We start from the raw sequence: 16893 nt of genomic DNA, 5'->3' as shown, positions 1-16893 counted from the left end.
TCATTCAATCATCTATTTGCAGGTCTCAACCATATCTCAGGGTCTTATCTTCGTAACAAGGTCACAAAGTTGGTTTTTCCTTGAGCGCCCTTCCATCTTGCTTGTATTAGCCTTTATATTTGCCCAATTGATAGCTACCTTTATCTCAGTCTATGCCAATTGGAGTTTCACGAATATAACTGGATGTGGATGGAGATGGGCAGGTATCGTATGGGTCTATAATTTTATTTGGTTTGCTCCCTTAGATTTGATCAAATTTGGTTTGCAATCCTATTTCAGACCTACAACTCAAAGGGTCTTATCAGATGGTTCCTCTATTATTCGTCATCATCAACATCCAACTCGACCTTCCTCTATCACCTCAGGCTCAGCTCGCTATTATGCTAATCGTACCCATTCCCTTCGCACTCTTTCAAGACCTCGTAATTTCGGAGAACGTATTTTCAAACTTAATAAGAAAATGTCACTAATGGAACCTCATGAATTGAGGAGATTCTCTTCTGTACAGGTAATATTAATCATAATACTAGACAAAAAAAAAACCCCCTCCCGTATAATGTAGTCTCTAATTATTACTACTATTATTTTAATAGACAAATCATGTAGCGCAAATTTTAACAAGTAACCAAACTTCTACTAAATAGTTCATGATGTTATTCTCTTCTTTTTTTTATTTAATTATAGCGATAATTTCCCACTATTGTTGTTAATTTTTTTTTCACTTCTTTTATATTGGTTCATTTTATTATATAAAATATTTAAATCTTTATTATGTTTGTCAAAAAAAAAAAAAAATGATATGATAAAAAAAAAAAAAATAAACTATACGCACTATTACATATGTAATAGCAGTACACATGGCATACAATGTGATATAGGTTACATGTATAAAATTGATTTCATCTTTAATTTTAGTTTCCTTTTTTTTTCTTTTTTCTTTTATACATATATAAATAAATATTTAGTAAAAGAAATGACTATACTGTCTACACCATTATTAACACTACTGATAATTATACCTGCTATACCTCTTTGTACTTATATAGTTGGACTACTAATTCCTGCAAGCCATATTGTATCTCGAACTGCCAAATTCAAAAGGATCTCATCAAAAGAACTTTGGGATATTTTAATTGACGTGTCCAAGTATCCTGTCTGGCAACCAAAGATTGAAAAGGTAACTATTGAGGATCAAGAAGAAAAGGGGAATAGAGTTGTCTTTGTTGAGCATTCTATACGGAAAAGAGTTACGATCTTTATTCATCATGAACGTATACCTTATCAATCACTCATTCGTATCTTGGAGGAAAGATCAAATAGTCAAGAGAAGAAAAGAGCCCCCACCTTTTCTGGCTCATGGACATTTGAGCTTACAACGGAGACGAAAGATGATGTTGTGACATTAAAGATTACTGAACAAGGTGTCATTCAACAACCTATTGTAAGGTTAACTCATCTATTACTTTTTGGATTCCATCGTCGTATTGATCGATTCATGAATGATTTAAGTTTATTTATAAGTCAAGAAGAAGTAGAGAAGAGGACTAATTTAGAGAAAACTGAAGGTAGTAATGATGACTGTAATGGTCTTCATGATAATAATGTATACATATCTGGAGAGCATCAGGAACTACAACAGTCAGATGAAGCATCAAAAACCAGTCATAATGAACCTGCTATTGTGAAAGAAGCACTCATAGAAAATAATGATGAAAATAATAAAGACGTTGATGACGAAAAGATAATAAAAGGTCTGTCAGCGTATGACTCTATATCAAATCAGCAGGTGGATACAAATGACATTTATATCAAAAATACTGCGAATCATATTTCACTAGCTAAATCAAAATTAACACCAACTACAGAGAAAGATTGGGACTTTATGAGTGAAATATATGAACGTCCTTTTTGATCTTGAAATAAATTATATATAAAAAAAAATTCTACTAGTTACTATTCTTGTATACAGCATTTATATATATGTATTTCTTTTTCAAAATATACAAATATAAATTAGTTTTATACACTTTCTTTATTATAATACATTTGCGGGAAGTTTTTTTTTATTTAACATTGCCTCATCATGCTAATAATTTATCGGGGATTCATTTTTTTTTTTTTTTTTAAATAATTCATTTTTTCTCTTTCCTTATCAGATTTTTTTTTTTGATAAAATGGAGGCCTATCATGACGAAAGAACTACTTTACTTCCAACTACAACAGCAACAAATGATAGCATAAATCAAATTAGCCAGAGGAAAGGGCTAAAATACTACTTGATATGGTTATGGAGGTTTTGTATCTTTACAGTAACAGGCTCTTCTAGTGTTCATGTCACAAGCATGTTGTTGAGATTACTCCATTATAAAAGTAAGAAAAAAAAAGAAAAAGGAAAAAAAAAAGGTAGAACATTAAACTTTGTAGTTTAGATGATACATGGTTTTACTATATTGTATTCTTTTTTATGGAGCTTGTTGTTTATACAATCATGATTGTCGCGATCGGTAGTTTACTATTTCAATGGCAATTCTTTTGCATGATTGCTTTCAAGATGTGGTCTTGGCTATTACCACAAAAAATGAAGATTTGGTGTTATGAACATCTTCATAGCCATAGGATTACACTTTAATTATTTTTATATTATATTATATTTGAGTAATAGTTTTCGATAGAAACAATGATACCTATACATATGAAAGACAAATTAAACATATGAATTATTTTTTCTCAGTACAACGTTTTTTTTTTTTTGTAACATAAATTCTATAATAACAATAACAGTGTTAAAGTAAGCTTAAAGAATTATTTATTGGAGCTATTATACATATTTTGGACAAGGTAAAAAGCTATGTATACAATGATTTGTTTGTGTCAAAGATTAAAAAGATGAAGCTCTAAAGTAATAAACTGAGTTAAAGTGAAATCAATTGGACAATAAGCTATCTGTTGACATGGTAAAGCAAAAATGGGTATATGGCCTCCTTTAAAGTGTGAGTCTATAATTATTAGTATGTCATAGGGACAATGTAACAAATGATGTTGTATTTTTTGTTGATTTATAGGGTCAAATGGTAGCCAGTTTGATAAACAATGGTATCGAAAGTACCAATAAGGACTCCCTCTATTACAGACGTCATTTGAATGCATAACTTGCGGTGACTGTTGGTGTTGTTGTTGGAGGGAAAAATGATTAATAGGTGAAGGTGTAGTGTTAGTGTTAGTGTTAGTGGTAGTGGTAGTGGTAGTGTTGAATGAGTCTGGTGACAGAACAGGGGTAGGTGCTATATGACTATTTGCTGTCATAGGATTGTAGTTCTGAATAAAGTCGTTTGCCGTTTCTTTCTTTATCGTCTTCTTTACTCCCCAAAGAGACGTTCCTTTGTTAGACATAAGAGAAAATAGCCATTTTTTTAATGTCGGTACTTTGTGTGTTTCAGTTGGTGAAATGATATTATAATCTTGAGTTATTAAATTCTTATCATTTGGTTCAGCAGCTATAATGGGGACATTGTCATCTTCTTCTTTTTTGTAGCTTTCCAAGTCTCTTTCATTTATAATGGCATTAATAGCAGCAAGTATTTCTTGTTCATTCATAGGTTCCATATCATCTTCTAAATGATAATTAACATTGATATTTTGAAATTCTTTTTCTAAATCAATATCATGGTTCACTTTAATTCTGTTATGCTTGTCATTTTCCTGTTTCTAACTAAATCAAATACATGCATATAGGTCTATATTTATATATATATATACCTGATTATCGCTTGTTCTTGAACGTTCAGTTGAGATTCGACATTCTTGATCGGATAATAGAGGTAGTTGATCTTTTTGTTTGTTCCGCATAGGTGAATAATTTGAATATGGATGCACATAGTAATGATAATGATAATAATTGAATGGTGGGTACTTTTGTTCTGGTAATACGTACGAGGAAGGCCTTCTTCCATGTTGTCTCTGCTGTTGTTGATGATACAAGTCAATATATTCATTTTCCATTGTTAGCCTTTATTGAAATAGAAGAAAGAGCAGAAAGAAAAGTGGTCTATTATATACTTGTAGCATTATTTCTATATTATATTATACCTTAAAAATAGACGCTTTTTTATTGGCTAGCTTTTCTTTCTATAATAAGCTTACTCCTTCATATATAGATTTAAGCTTGTAAAATAATAATTATTGACCATCTCAATCTCACACACATATTTGCTTGAAGCTTGGATAAAATAGCAATCATGACCAGTAGTTGTGCTACTACAGTATTTCGCAATACTGGTACACTATGATTTTATGAAACAAACAAATATAACAATAAATGCTGTACTCTGAGATGATCTTTCATACGTACTTTTTTCTTTTTTTTTTTTTTTTTTTTTTGCTAATACCATTTTAATATAATAATAGCAATGGTTATATTATAGTATATTTCTTCCTAGACTGCTATACATAATACAATATTTATTTGACGTCTAAATCTCCTCCTATTTATTATTATCATTTTTGACCTAAAGGAACTTCATGGTTTACTCTGAGTTTTATTCTTAATTATTTAAATCATAAAGATCCAAAAAGGTAGCATAAAACATTCAAAGCTATTCGAGAAGTTTAATAGTTTCTTTATCTTTTTCTTTGAATATTTATAAATAGTGAATAAATTAAAGAATTTGTTTTGTTGATGCGTAACAATCATTATTAGTAACAGCGGCTTCAAAAATTTAATATGGGTACTTTTTTCTTTTTTCTTTTTTTTTTTCTTCAAGTCCCAGTTGAGTCTCAAAGTTCAGCTACTGGAATATGTATCCAGCTAATCGACAGCAACAACAACAACCTATACAGTCTTCACAAACACAACCTTTAATTTCTCATTTATCATCAGTTCAGCATTCTTCTAATGATGACATGCCACCACGCAAAAGAACTAAAAAAGTTAGAGCCTGTGAGTGTTATTGATTTATTCAATATGTTTGTTTTATTTAATTATAATATACATGATGATTTTTTGTTCTTGGCCTTCCTAATCAAGTCATTAATGGTATACTTTATTATTAGGTGATTTATGTAGACGTAAAAAAATAAGGTAAAATAACCGTTATGTATACATGTCCTAGGTTTTAACATGTATTTAGATGTGATTATGATCAGGCAAATCCTCAAAACCCATGTTCTTCTTGCAAAAGCTATAGTAAAGCATGTACCTTTGATGAAGTAAGTATATATATATATATATATATATATTCATGTGTACGTACTATTAGCTAAACTAAATTATTATTTATTGTAGGTTGCTAAAAAGAGAGGACCACCTAAAGGCTATGTAGAAGGATTAGAAAGTAGATTAAGGCGTATGGAAGAATTATTAATGAATATTGCAGCCAATGGGAATTTACCTGCTGAAGCAATAAAGACAATAATGGAAAATAATAGCAGCCCTTCAGAAGAATCTGATCTAGAGTCTCATCATACACACCTTACAGAAGATGTAGAAGATAAGACAAGAAGTTATCAAAGAAATTCATCTTGTGAAGAACGATCAAATAATGAGCAAAATCAAATCAAATCGTTGGACATGACGCCTGATGATAATAAAGAGAGGGTTAATACACCCTTTTCATATATGGGAAGCTCTTCTGGAATTTATATATTAAATCGATTATTCGCAAAGAATGCAAGTAATCTAGAAAGTAAGGAAAAAGAGACTCTACCAAGACCCTTGGAAGGACATGAAGAAGATTTAATGATTGTGCGATATGGATGTAATGTACATAACAAATTAGATTTTGGAAGAATATTAAACCCAGATTGGAAATTACCACCTAAGGATCTTACTGATCACCTTATTAGACTTTACTTTATCAAGATGAATCCCATGCTACCTATTTTAGATGAAGACAAGTTTTATGAAGAATATCAAAAGGCAAACCATGCCGCTATATTTATACCAATCATCATGTCTGTCTGTCGTGCTGCTTGTCGCTTACTAAAAGAGGACGATCTATTATTAAAAAAATATAATTTAGAGCGAAATACGTTATTCAAGGATATTAATAAACAGTTGGAGCTTTATTTTGATTTGGATTTCCTTGAACCAAAGATAGAAACAATTCAAGTTCTCTTACTTAATTCTGCTAATGCTGTTAAATGGGGGATTGATAGTAAAGATTGGATAATGACAAGTATAGCTGTTAAAATGGTATGATATATAATACAAAGAAAAATAAATTATATATAAGCCTAAAACATGTCATGTATGTCTAGGCACAGGATTTAGGATTACACAGAGCAAATACTCAACAAGAAGATATACCAAAAAAGGAGATGGAGGCTAAAAAGAGATTATGGTGGTCTGCTTATGTAATCGATCGTTGGGTTTGTGCGTCATTAGGAAGGTAATTGTAAAAAAAAAATAAAAATAAAAAGACATCAGAGAAACTAACATGTATTGAAGACCCTTAACTATATCTGATGCTGATTGTGATGTAGAATATCCTGATCCACAAAATACTCAATATATTTTATTTATTTATTTGATAAAGTTAGCTTATATTCTTGGCGATACACTTCGAAAACTTTGTTCGCCTAGAGCTCGTTTAATGTCCGAAAAAGGAGTCAATTTGGAGAACATTTCCCGCAATTTGGAACAAATGCTTCTAGAATGGAAAAATTCCTTACCTGCAGACCTTAATTTGACAGCAGAAGAATTATCCCAGATTTCCCGAAAAGATTTAGACCCAGGATTAGAAAGAAAATTAAATAATGGAGGTTAGTGACAATTTTTTTTTTAATTATTTTTATCTAAGCGGGAAAATAATGATTAATTCTAATTTAACAAAAAAAAAAAAAAAAAAAAAAAGCTGGTAAACTTTACTTAGCTTACTGTGCAGTTTACTTATTATCAAAAAGACCCTATATTTCAATGGGTCTTGGTAATGATTCTGCAGTCCAAATGCCTTCTGAATGTATAAAATGTTTAAAGACTTCAGTAGATATATTTGATGTAATAGACGTTACAGCATTATTATGTGGTTGGTCACTTTCAAGTAAATGTTTCATTCTGTTATAGTCTTTTTTTTTTTTTTTTTTTTTTTTTCCTATTTAGCTCATATGTCAAATTTTTTCTATTTTCAGGTTATTGTATTTCACAGACACAAATGCTTTTACTGTTAAATTATAAAAATGCAGATGCAAACCTTATTGTAGAATCAAAGAATTTAGCAAAGAGGTTTAGAGAACGACATCATGAATTGTCACTTTTTATTACACAGGTAAAAAACAAAACAAAAACAAAGTTACACTAAGTATCTGTAGAAAAAATTCATGTATATCGTATTAGCCGTCTATTGTGCCATTCATGGAAGCATTAGCTAATGTGGTTGGCAGTGATGGAAATAATAAAGAATCTGAGATATTACATAAACAAGGCCATTCATCATCAATAGCATCCACAATGGCTTTTCAGAGCGCTGATAAAAAAGATGAAACAGCTATAGATCAACAATCTTCATTATGGGATGCATCAAACGGAATAGACTGGCAAGGTATAGATACCAAAGGAAATTAATGAGATTTTTTTCTTTTTTTTACATATACTTATTAACTTTTACTTTCATTTACTATAACTTAGAAATGATTAAATTATTAGCAGAAACAGGATATCAGATTTAATAATTATTGTTTTTTGTTTATCATTGTCTTTTATTGCTTTCAATGTATTTACAGAAAAAAAAAAAAAAAAAAAACGGACTTAATATTTACATAAGCTGTCGGGGGAAATAATAAAACTCAGTTGTTTACATAATCAAAACTACTTTGCGGATTTTAATTTTATTTTATTTTTTTTTTTGTTTTTTTTATATATAAAAAAGCATTAAATTTTATAAAAGATTCTGAAAAAAAAAACTAACAAACAAAAAACTTTCTTTTATTAAATAAAAAATGTTTGATTTCAACAATAACTCTCACCGTCGTTACAACCCTCTCACCAAGTCTTGGGTTCTTTGCTCTCCTCATCGTACTCAAAGACCATGGCAAGGACAACAAGAAAAAGCTGATATGGCAAAGAGACCAGAATACGATCCCAAGTGCTATCTTTGTCCTGGTAACGTTCGAGCTAATGGTGAACACAATCCTAAATATGATAGTACTTTCCGTTTCCCCAACGATTTCGCTGCTGTAAAGGTTGATCAACCTGAACTTCAAGCTAATGATGATGACTTGATCAAGGTTGAAGGTGTTCGTGGTGAATGTCATGTCATCTGTTTTTCTCCTCGTCATGACTTGACTTTGGCCGAAATGTCAGTTGAAGAAATCAAGAGTGTTGTTGATATCTGGACAAACAGTTACTTGGAAATGAAGAAGAAGTCGGATTATATCAATCACGTTCAAATTTTCGAAAACAAGGGTGCTGCTATGGGTTGTTCTAATCCTCATCCTCATGGTCAAATGTGGTGTACTGAACGTGTCCCAGAGGAGCCCTCTAAGGAATTGGCTGCTTTAAAGGAATACAAGGAAAAGCACGATGGTAAGTGTTTATTATGTGATTATGCTCAACGCGAAATGGCCGACCCTGAACGTAAGCGTACTGTGTTTGAGAATGATACCTTCTTGGTTGTCGTCCCCTTCTGGGCTGTCTGGCCCTTCGAAGTCATGGTCTTGCCCAAGACTCATATTGGCTCTTTACCTGAAATGAATGAAAAGCAAAAGGTAGACCTCGCTGATGCTGTTCGTCGTGTTACCTGTCGTTATGATAATTTGTTCAAGACCAGTTTCCCTTACTCTATGGGTATTCATCAAAAGCCTTTCGATGGTGAATATGACTATGCTCATCTTCATCTTCATTATTATCCTCCTCTTCTCAGAAGCGCTACTGTTCGTAAGTTCCTTGTTGGTTTTGAAATGCTTGGCGAACCTCAACGTGATTTGACTCCTGAACAAGCAGCTGCTCGTCTTAGAGATCTTTCTGAAGTTCATTACAAGCATGAACAAGTGAATGAAAATCTTTAAAAAGAATTCCTATATTTGAAGCATCATTTATTGTAAATATTATACAACTTCATTTTCTTTAACCCCCTTAAATTTTTTTTTTTATTTTTTATATAATAATATAAATAAAGTTATTCTCATGTCATCTGGCTTATCATATTTCTTAAAGAATTTTTTTTTTAATACGTTCTTTTTCATGTTTCTTTTTTAATCTTTAATGGAACAACAACAACAACAACAGCAACAGCAACAGCAACAAGCGTCTATTCCGCATGAGAATGATCAACTTGATACGGACATTAATAAAAGTATGTTGGACTTTACTGTATACATCAACAAAGGTATGTCCTCAAGTGGAACTAGTACAGATCAAAGTACTACTTCTCAAGTAAATAAACGAATTGAACAAATCACATCCAACGCTCATCTTCAAAGACAACGATGGAATGCCTTCTTTGACCCACAATACTCCTTTGAATCCTTCGTTCATGGAGTCACTCAACCTTTAGATAACAAAGATGAACATAAAAGGAATATCGATCGTTTAATCGATGAAGGAAATCGTATTAGATCGCCAAAGTCGGTAGAAACTACCATGATTCATCATGAAAACGGTCATCTATCATCGGGTCTAATGACACCAAAGTCGCCCTTGATACTGAGGGACCTGAATCAACAAGGAAGAAAAGGTCAGCTAGACGAAGAAATGTTGAAGAAGCGTTTGGAATTATTAAGACAAATTCGTACGGAACCTGAAGTAGATACAGTTGAAAATGAAACAAACGAATTTAATAAGATGGAAAATGAGGATAGCATTCCCTGTTACAAGTTAACCTTCAATTGGAAGACGAGACTTGTAAGAAAGGCAAAGCAGTTACGTAAACAAGTACAGCATACAACAGGCAGTCCAATATCCTCAAGAAGCTCAACACTTGATTCAAATGATATTGAAAACAAAAAGAGAGAAATCATCCAGGATAAAGAAGAAGTATCAACAACAAAGAATAAAGGCTTATTTAATTTTCGTCCTTCATTTCTATGCTTCTTGTTTGGTTTCATTTTTCCTCCCCTTTGGCTGTTGGGTGCATCCTATCCTTTTACAAATCAACAAATGACATCAGCAAGTAAAAGAATAGATCTTACTTGGAAACGTCGATCTCGTATCGCTTTCTGTATCTTTGCTATTTGCAGTTCAACTGTTTTAGTTGTCATGTTTTTATTAAACCCCAAATCAATTGGTTGGAGATTCTCTAAAACACAACAAGAAAATTAGACACTGAAAACAGGCAAAATGGCTCACTTTATTTTTTATTTTATTTTATTTTATTTTATTTTTTAATTAAAATATATGATTACATTATTTATTTTGAATAATAATGGAAAAGCAATGCTATTTTTTTTTGTTTGTTTGTTGGTTGGTTGGTTTTTGCATACAGTAAAATATAAAAAAGTGGGGGAATTAATATACAAATGATATTTTGATAGATAAAATGAGGATGAATACTATAAATATTGTTTAGTGCAAATAATGTGTAGGGCTTGGACTGATACTCATGGCCATCATCCCAGACGTTACATCCTCATCCTCCTCATCCTCATCGTCTGAATCTTCTTCATCACTATCTTCTTCGCCACTATCATCTTCATCATCAGCGATCCATTCAAAATAGATATTATCCACAAAGGTACGACTGCCCTCTAATCGATAAGGATCAAAAGGAAAGAATGTTTGCACAGTTTGTAATATATTTGCACTTTCTAAACCAGGTACAAACACGTCTCGATTTTTTTCCAAAATGGAATAAATATACATAAAATGAGTGCTACGAGCTAATTTTGCAAATTGACGAACAACTGAGGATGCACATAATTTAAGTGGATTAAATCGACTCATCACTAAACGAGGCAAATTACGCAAACCAGCACACCAAGTATGAGATGTACCATTTCCAAAACCGGCCTCAGGATGTGTTAGATGACGATGCTCTTCAGATATTTCTACATCTTCTTCAATAACAAGTTCATTATTGTCAATTACAAGATCTCTCCAACGGAAACAAAAGATATACATGATTGCTTGAACAACAGCATAAAAGACATCATGTTTTTTACAATCTAAACCTTGAACTTGGGATTCATATTGATCTACATAGGCATCACACCAATTAGATAATGTCAATACAACACGCTGTATTGTATTGGGTTCTAAAAACTTTGCACGAGCTACATAAGAAGAAATATAAGCTGAAGCAGCAACACGAGTGACATTAGGTTTTAAAGGATCTGTAATATGTTGGATTAAATGCTCTAAAAAGTAATCACTATATAGATTGACGTTTAGAGAGCAAAAATAAAACAAAAGAAACTGAGTATAACGGGACTTGAGCGTCTTGAGCACAGCACGATCGAATATATCAACAAGAGCATGGAATATTTCATTTTGTACATCTTGAGAAGCAGAATAAGCACATTTAGCAAAATATTGGAAGGTCAAGTTCATCATAGCATCAAGTTTACGGACCATATATTTAATTTCTTGAATAGAATCGTTGTGGTCTGCTTTAGAATCATCGGAATTTTCTGAATCAATACTATCTGAATCTGACATATTTTCTTCATCATCAGACTCGCTCCCTTCTGAATCATAGTCTTCATCAAAGTTTAAGTTATACACATCGAATTCGACATCTTCCTCCATTTCATCCAATTCAATTTGAATTTGAGCATCTATTTGAACCATTTGATCAATAATCAATCCCAAGATTTGTTTACGTAAAACAGAGACATATTCAGATATAGTAAGTAAATTTTTGACATAGGCGGCTTGATCAGCAGAATTAAAACGTTTATGAGGCATATAACGAACTAGACTAACAAATAATGAATTAGAGCCGGTAGGGATTAATCGTAAAATACATTGAAGAGCTTCATGATAACGTTCATAGGACATAGTACGAGTGATAGAAGTATTCGGAGGAAGAGAATGACGATATCTAAATCCTTGAACAAGTGAATTGAAAACGGATACAGCATAGAATGCATGCGCAGATACTAAATTTTCTAAAAAATCCATATAAGCATTCACAAAGCCTCTATTACGAAAACTCCAATCAATTTGTAAGACAGCTTCAACAAGAGTTGTACATGATTTATCCAAGAGTGAAACAGATTGTGATAATACGATTATCCATGTGTATAATTTTAAGGTAGAAGGTGCTTCTGGGCTTTCCGGATCTCTAGTAAGGATTTCAACTAATTCATTATATCTTGAACTATTACCCTACAAAATAAAACAAAAGAAGGTCTTAATAAATGTGTGTGTGTGTAATTTAATTAAAGAAAGAAAAGGAAATAAATCAAAAGAGAAAACAAATGTATAGTTTTTTTTTTTTTTTTTTTTTTTTTTTTTTTTTTTTTTTAATTGGGAAACATGATCACGTCAGAAGTCCAAAAGGCTTCTTTTATGGGCTAATACATATCCATTTATGGACTCCAACTACTAACTTTCATTATCCCATATTAAAAAAAAATAGATAAAACTGTCTTTTTTATATCTCTTGTCAAATATCCCCCTTTCCTTCATTATGTAATTTGAATATGGAATATATTACTTTTTGGACCCTCTAAAAGCTTTAAGAGCAATTACCCGAACGTATTGGTCGTTTTTTTTTAAAGAAAAAAGAAAAAACTAATTCAATACGGGGACATGCCGCAGTAGTTGGTTATTTTTTTTTTTTCAAGAAAAAAAAAAGAAATCAAAACATTATGAAATATGCATACTTCACTCCCTTTTTATAATTATGCCGTTATATATTTAAAAAGAACAGGCTTAATAATAATAACAAAAAAAAAAAGAAGAAAAAACTACAATAAGACTAGTTCCAAGTTTAAAAAAAACCTGTAACGAGAAATAAAATAGTTTACCTGTTCTTTTTCACGAAGAGCACCTAAAACGAAAGTCTTCATCATAAGTTTCATATTATTCAACTTTTCTTTACTGACATTTTCGTTGGTTTCTTCGCTTTCGGCAAGTAAGGGCACTGAAGTAATATTTTTTGTAAGATCTTGTGTCATTGCTGGATCTTCAACTAAATTAGGTGATCGAACAGGCATTGTTATAAAGGGTAAAGAGTTTATCTAAAAATTAATAATAATAAAAATAAAAAATAAAAAAAAAAAAAAAAAAAAGTTAAAATGAATTAAAAAATTAGCAGTCCTAAATCGACAAAAGGGGTCACAACTTAGCTCAGTTTTGATTTGAAAGTGAAATACATATTTTTTTTTTTTTTTTGGAAAAGATTGGTTAAAATTTTTGTTAGACGCATAATTTTGAAATAAAATAAATTTATTCGTACAAATCTAAATTCTTTGTAAAAGAAAAAAAAATAGGTTGCTCAGAAAAGCACTCAACAAGAGCAGCATACGCTTAGAAAATGAAGACAAATGCTCAAGGTGACTAGACAAATCTATTAAAAAAAAGGGGAGCGCTATAGTTAAATTTATGAAATCCTATTGAAGAGCACTGGTCTAAAGAGATAAATAAATAAAATAAAAAAAAAAGGCGATGAATTGACGCCTTATATTTGAGAAGCGTGTTTGACTATTACCTCTAAGAACTATATAAATATATCAAGAATGCTACTTATTGGAATATATATATATATATATGAAGTTTGGCTCAAGATAGTCTTGTTTTAACGGTATAAAAGAATGTCTTTAAAAGTATTTCTATTAGTCTTCAAGAAAAAAATAAATTTACCTAAACGTTTTATTCGTTTCAAATCATCTTGAGTTTATTCAAAAATATTGTATTAAAAATAATATAAATGTATATCCTATGTGATCATAAATCCTTTAAAGTGTAAAGTCATCTTCTTTATAACTGTGATATTCTGTGTACCTTTATTCTCGTATTTCTTGTAATTAATTTTAATCTTTTCTTAAACTCTTCAAATTGATTTTACTTATTGATATTGATAGTCTTGACATCCTAATATTGAAATAGGATATGTTCTTGTTTGCATTTTGCTACTGCAAATATTATACGAGCTAATATTTGCCTGAAGAAGTAAAAAGTCTTTACAGAATAGCTTTGGTAGAGCAGATTCCTAAAAGGACAAAAATATAGATGCAGTACTTTCTTGCATATTTTTTTTTTCTGAGTGATAATAAATGTTCTAACTATCTAGACTCACCATGACATATTAATTAATAAACATATTATTTGTTAACGCCTTTAATATCTTTAAGATTTATGGACTATCAATTATCATTACTATCATTTATATGCCAGTTATAAAACAAATTATTATCTAAAAAAAAAAAAAAAAAAAAAAAAAAAAAAAAAAAACTAATTTAAAATCTGCAGTAATAATAATTAGAAAAAAAAGTTATAAAAGTAGTATTCGACTATACTTGTAATGAGGTATAAAACTAATCTACATAAGCAAAAATTAACTTTCGATTTTCTTACCGATATCTAATTATTTGTAATAAAATTCCTTTAAAACATGTATCTTCTTCACTCAACATGCTAATATATAAAATGAAGAAAAGATATAAAAGGTAGACCTTTTTTTTTTTCCTTGCCTTAATCAAATGTCTTGGGATTTCAATATTGTAGCACATGTATATTTACGAAGCAAGATCTTTGTCCAAAATTGTAATGATATTTCAGCTATAACTGATGTCAATAATTCAGTGAAGAATAAACGTAAACAAAAATAAGCGAGAAAGGGTCTGAACCACACCTTATTAAGTATAATTTATTTATTTGATGATTTATGTTTGTTGTTTTTTTATGATTTACGAGCCAACAAAGCTTCTTGACTTAAAATGAAGATGATAACTTCTTTAAGCGTAATAGAAATGATTAGGAATATAAAATGTTTTCTTTTCTGTTTGTCTTACTCAAAATACAGTATTATGTGCATAAAGAATATATGTGGGATGATTATAAAATAACTCAAAAATAAACATTCTTTTTTTTATATATATTTATTTATTTATATTTTAAGCTGTTCCAAGTCGTTCCAAATTATTAAACATAATATTATGTTCGAAATAAATTTACTATAGAATATTTATTATACATAACAGTTAATATATTGGTTTTTCATTTTCTTGTTTTATATACATTTTTTTCTTTTGTTTTTTTTTAAAAAAAAAAAAGAAAATAGCGTAGCAATATTATTTTAAGAATGCTAATAATGATTTTATTTAGCTCTGCTGTTGTTGTAAAAATCGATTGTTAACAATCATTCTTGTTGTACCAGGAGTTTGATTATTTTTCATCAAGTAAACTGTTTTAGGGCTATTTACAACAATTACTTTTGAAAATTGAACTGATTTTTTGGGTATTGTAGTGTCGTTTTTCTTCATTATTAGTGAAGCCTTCTGAGTTGTAGACAATGATGTAGGAGGTAAAATATCCATAATAATAAGCTTCCGCATAGGTAATTTTTTCTTATTTTTACAATTCATATCGCAAACAGTAAAAAATAAATAAATTAATGAATAAATAAATAGAATAAAAGGTAGAGTAAAATAAAATGCAGGATGATAAATGCTGTATATTTATATGGTCATTCAATTCATAATTTTGAACCTATTTTGCTGGGTTCGAAAAGACATTCTGGAGGTTGAATTAATTTAGCATCTTCAAAATGAAGCATTCAAATATAAATAAACACATTGCCATAGATAATAAGAGTAATACTAAGCCTGCGTATAATTTTGAGTGAGAAAAAAGAATCAGAAAGTTCATTGATCTTGAATCATAATTTGATCCTACTTTCTATAACAAAATCTAAAGTAAGATAAAAAAAATAAAATAAACGGCACTTTGATATGGACATAAAAAAAGGTACCAGTTTTCTAAGTTCAGCATAACATTTCTATTTATTAATCATAACAACACTCTCTTATTATAGGAAGTAACCATTATTGACAGTTAGAACTATTGCTTCCAAAACAGTCATAAATGAAATATACTGTTTGTAGCAGATGTTAAAAAAAAAAATCGTAAATAAGATTTTAATAAGTCTATTTACCTATTCAATTTATAGTATTTATTAGTGTTACATGGTTTATAAGCGTTATAACACCACCACCACCACCAAAAGTGAGAAAGGTTTAGTTTAGTAAAAAAAAAAAAAAAAAAAAAAAAAAAAAAAAAGACATCTACTATTACTTTTTTTTTTCCTGAAGAAAAGAGTCAAAATATGAAAAATGCTGGTTATTATGAATATTATTAATCAATATAATGCTACAGAAAAAGTTTATCCAGTGATATATAATGTTTATATTCATACATCAAATGAAAAAAAAAATTATAGATACCCTCCCTTTTTTTTTCTTTTAAATTATCATCGTTTAATATAATTGAGCAAATGTAAGTGAAGATAAAACTAAATTATACTAAATACATCGTATTTGATGCTATTTCAAATAATGACCTATCCAATTTAATGCCTTAAATACATCATTAATGTACATTAAGAGAAAGAAAAAAAATTAGTCCAACGACTAAAAATAAAAGAGAGTAATATGTATATTATGTCTACCAATATCAAATAGTGAAAAAAAAAGAAAAGAAAAGAGAGAGAGCTTTTTCTATAAATATGTTAACTTTAATGAAATCTTCAAAATGATATGCCTATTCTGACAAAATATTTACAGAATTCTTAAATTAAAAGTAACATGAGTGTGTAAAGAACAGATAGTTTCTTTAGGTACATGCATATACATATTAATATGTAAACAAACAAAAATTCTTTTAACTTGCACAGACATTCTTTAGTTAGCCTGAATCAGATTGATTTATCGATATTTGATGTGACCTTTATTTATGTTGATGTATTTTTAATAGTATTACAATGTTAAAACACATCGGAAGACATCATTGTTATATGA

At 29.9% G+C, this 16893-nt stretch overlaps 8 protein-coding genes across 8 annotated transcripts; 6 read left to right on the top strand and 2 right to left on the bottom strand.

Moving 5' to 3' along the window:
* The first annotated feature begins 920 nt into the window (after positions 1 to 920).
* On the top strand, positions 921 to 2038 carry BX663DRAFT_526326 (uncharacterized protein). Its single transcript, XM_051529887.1, has one exon. The coding sequence runs from the start codon at positions 974 to 976 to the stop codon at positions 1910 to 1912; it is 939 nt and encodes a 312-aa protein (XP_051378000.1). The 5' UTR covers positions 921 to 973; the 3' UTR covers positions 1913 to 2038.
* A 79-nt stretch (positions 2039 to 2117) lies between these two features.
* Positions 2118 to 2733, top strand: BX663DRAFT_526325 (uncharacterized protein). The gene is made up of 2 exons (XM_051529886.1): positions 2118 to 2370; positions 2430 to 2733. The coding sequence occupies exons 1-2, from the start codon at positions 2175 to 2177 to the stop codon at positions 2627 to 2629; spliced, it is 396 nt and encodes a 131-aa protein (XP_051377999.1). The 5' UTR covers positions 2118 to 2174; the 3' UTR covers positions 2630 to 2733.
* Positions 2734 to 2810: 77 nt separating this feature from the next.
* BX663DRAFT_526321 (uncharacterized protein) lies at positions 2811 to 4030 on the bottom strand. Its single transcript, XM_051529885.1, has 2 exons — positions 3757 to 4030; positions 2811 to 3705 (listed from the first exon to the last, which is right to left on the bottom strand). Exons 1-2 carry the CDS (start codon positions 3997 to 3999, stop codon positions 2872 to 2874), a joined length of 1077 nt encoding a protein of 358 aa, XP_051377998.1. The 5' UTR covers positions 4000 to 4030; the 3' UTR covers positions 2811 to 2871.
* A 672-nt stretch (positions 4031 to 4702) lies between these two features.
* On the top strand, positions 4703 to 5304 carry BX663DRAFT_526320 (uncharacterized protein; the record flags this gene model as incomplete). The annotated part of the gene is made up of 3 exons (XM_051529884.1): positions 4703 to 4936; positions 5050 to 5205; positions 5282 to 5304. Coding segments are annotated over exons 1-2 (169 nt in total), but the record flags the coding sequence as incomplete, so codon positions are not given.
* Positions 5305 to 5507: 203 nt separating this feature from the next.
* On the top strand, positions 5508 to 7783 carry BX663DRAFT_272848 (fungal-specific transcription factor domain-containing protein). Its single transcript, XM_051521959.1, has 8 exons — positions 5508 to 5758; positions 5842 to 6190; positions 6256 to 6386; positions 6446 to 6759; positions 6852 to 7037; positions 7126 to 7262; positions 7331 to 7535; positions 7622 to 7783. Exons 1-8 carry the CDS (start codon positions 5748 to 5750, stop codon positions 7660 to 7662), a joined length of 1374 nt encoding a protein of 457 aa, XP_051377996.1. The 5' UTR covers positions 5508 to 5747; the 3' UTR covers positions 7663 to 7783.
* A 76-nt stretch (positions 7784 to 7859) lies between these two features.
* Positions 7860 to 9131, top strand: BX663DRAFT_526317 (galactose-1-phosphate uridylyltransferase). The gene has a single exon (XM_051529883.1). It carries the CDS (start codon positions 7933 to 7935, stop codon positions 8998 to 9000), a length of 1068 nt encoding a protein of 355 aa, XP_051377995.1. The 5' UTR covers positions 7860 to 7932; the 3' UTR covers positions 9001 to 9131.
* A 65-nt stretch (positions 9132 to 9196) lies between these two features.
* Positions 9197 to 10252, top strand: BX663DRAFT_565049 (uncharacterized protein; the record flags this gene model as incomplete). The annotated part of the gene is made up of 1 exon (XM_051532065.1): positions 9197 to 10252. The coding sequence occupies one exon, from the start codon at positions 9197 to 9199 to the stop codon at positions 10250 to 10252; it is 1056 nt and encodes a 351-aa protein (XP_051377994.1).
* BX663DRAFT_526315 (RNA polymerase I-specific transcription initiation factor RRN3) lies at positions 10208 to 12382 on the bottom strand. The gene is made up of 2 exons (XM_051529882.1): positions 10336 to 12382; positions 10208 to 10229 (listed from the first exon to the last, which is right to left on the bottom strand). Exon 1 carries the CDS (start codon positions 12050 to 12052, stop codon positions 10496 to 10498), a length of 1557 nt encoding a protein of 518 aa, XP_051377993.1. The 5' UTR covers positions 12053 to 12382; the 3' UTR covers positions 10208 to 10229; positions 10336 to 10495.
* Positions 12383 to 16893: the final 4511 nt, after the last annotated feature.

The sequence above is a fragment of the Cokeromyces recurvatus genome (genome assembly GCF_025118155.1).
Source record: "Cokeromyces recurvatus strain NRRL 2243 chromosome Unknown BX663scaffold_46, whole genome shotgun sequence".
In the NCBI taxonomy this organism is placed as follows: domain Eukaryota; kingdom Fungi; phylum Mucoromycota; class Mucoromycetes; order Mucorales; family Mucoraceae; genus Cokeromyces; species Cokeromyces recurvatus.
Note: the sequence above shows the minus strand (reverse complement) of the source record. Positions and strands in the feature narration are given on the sequence as shown.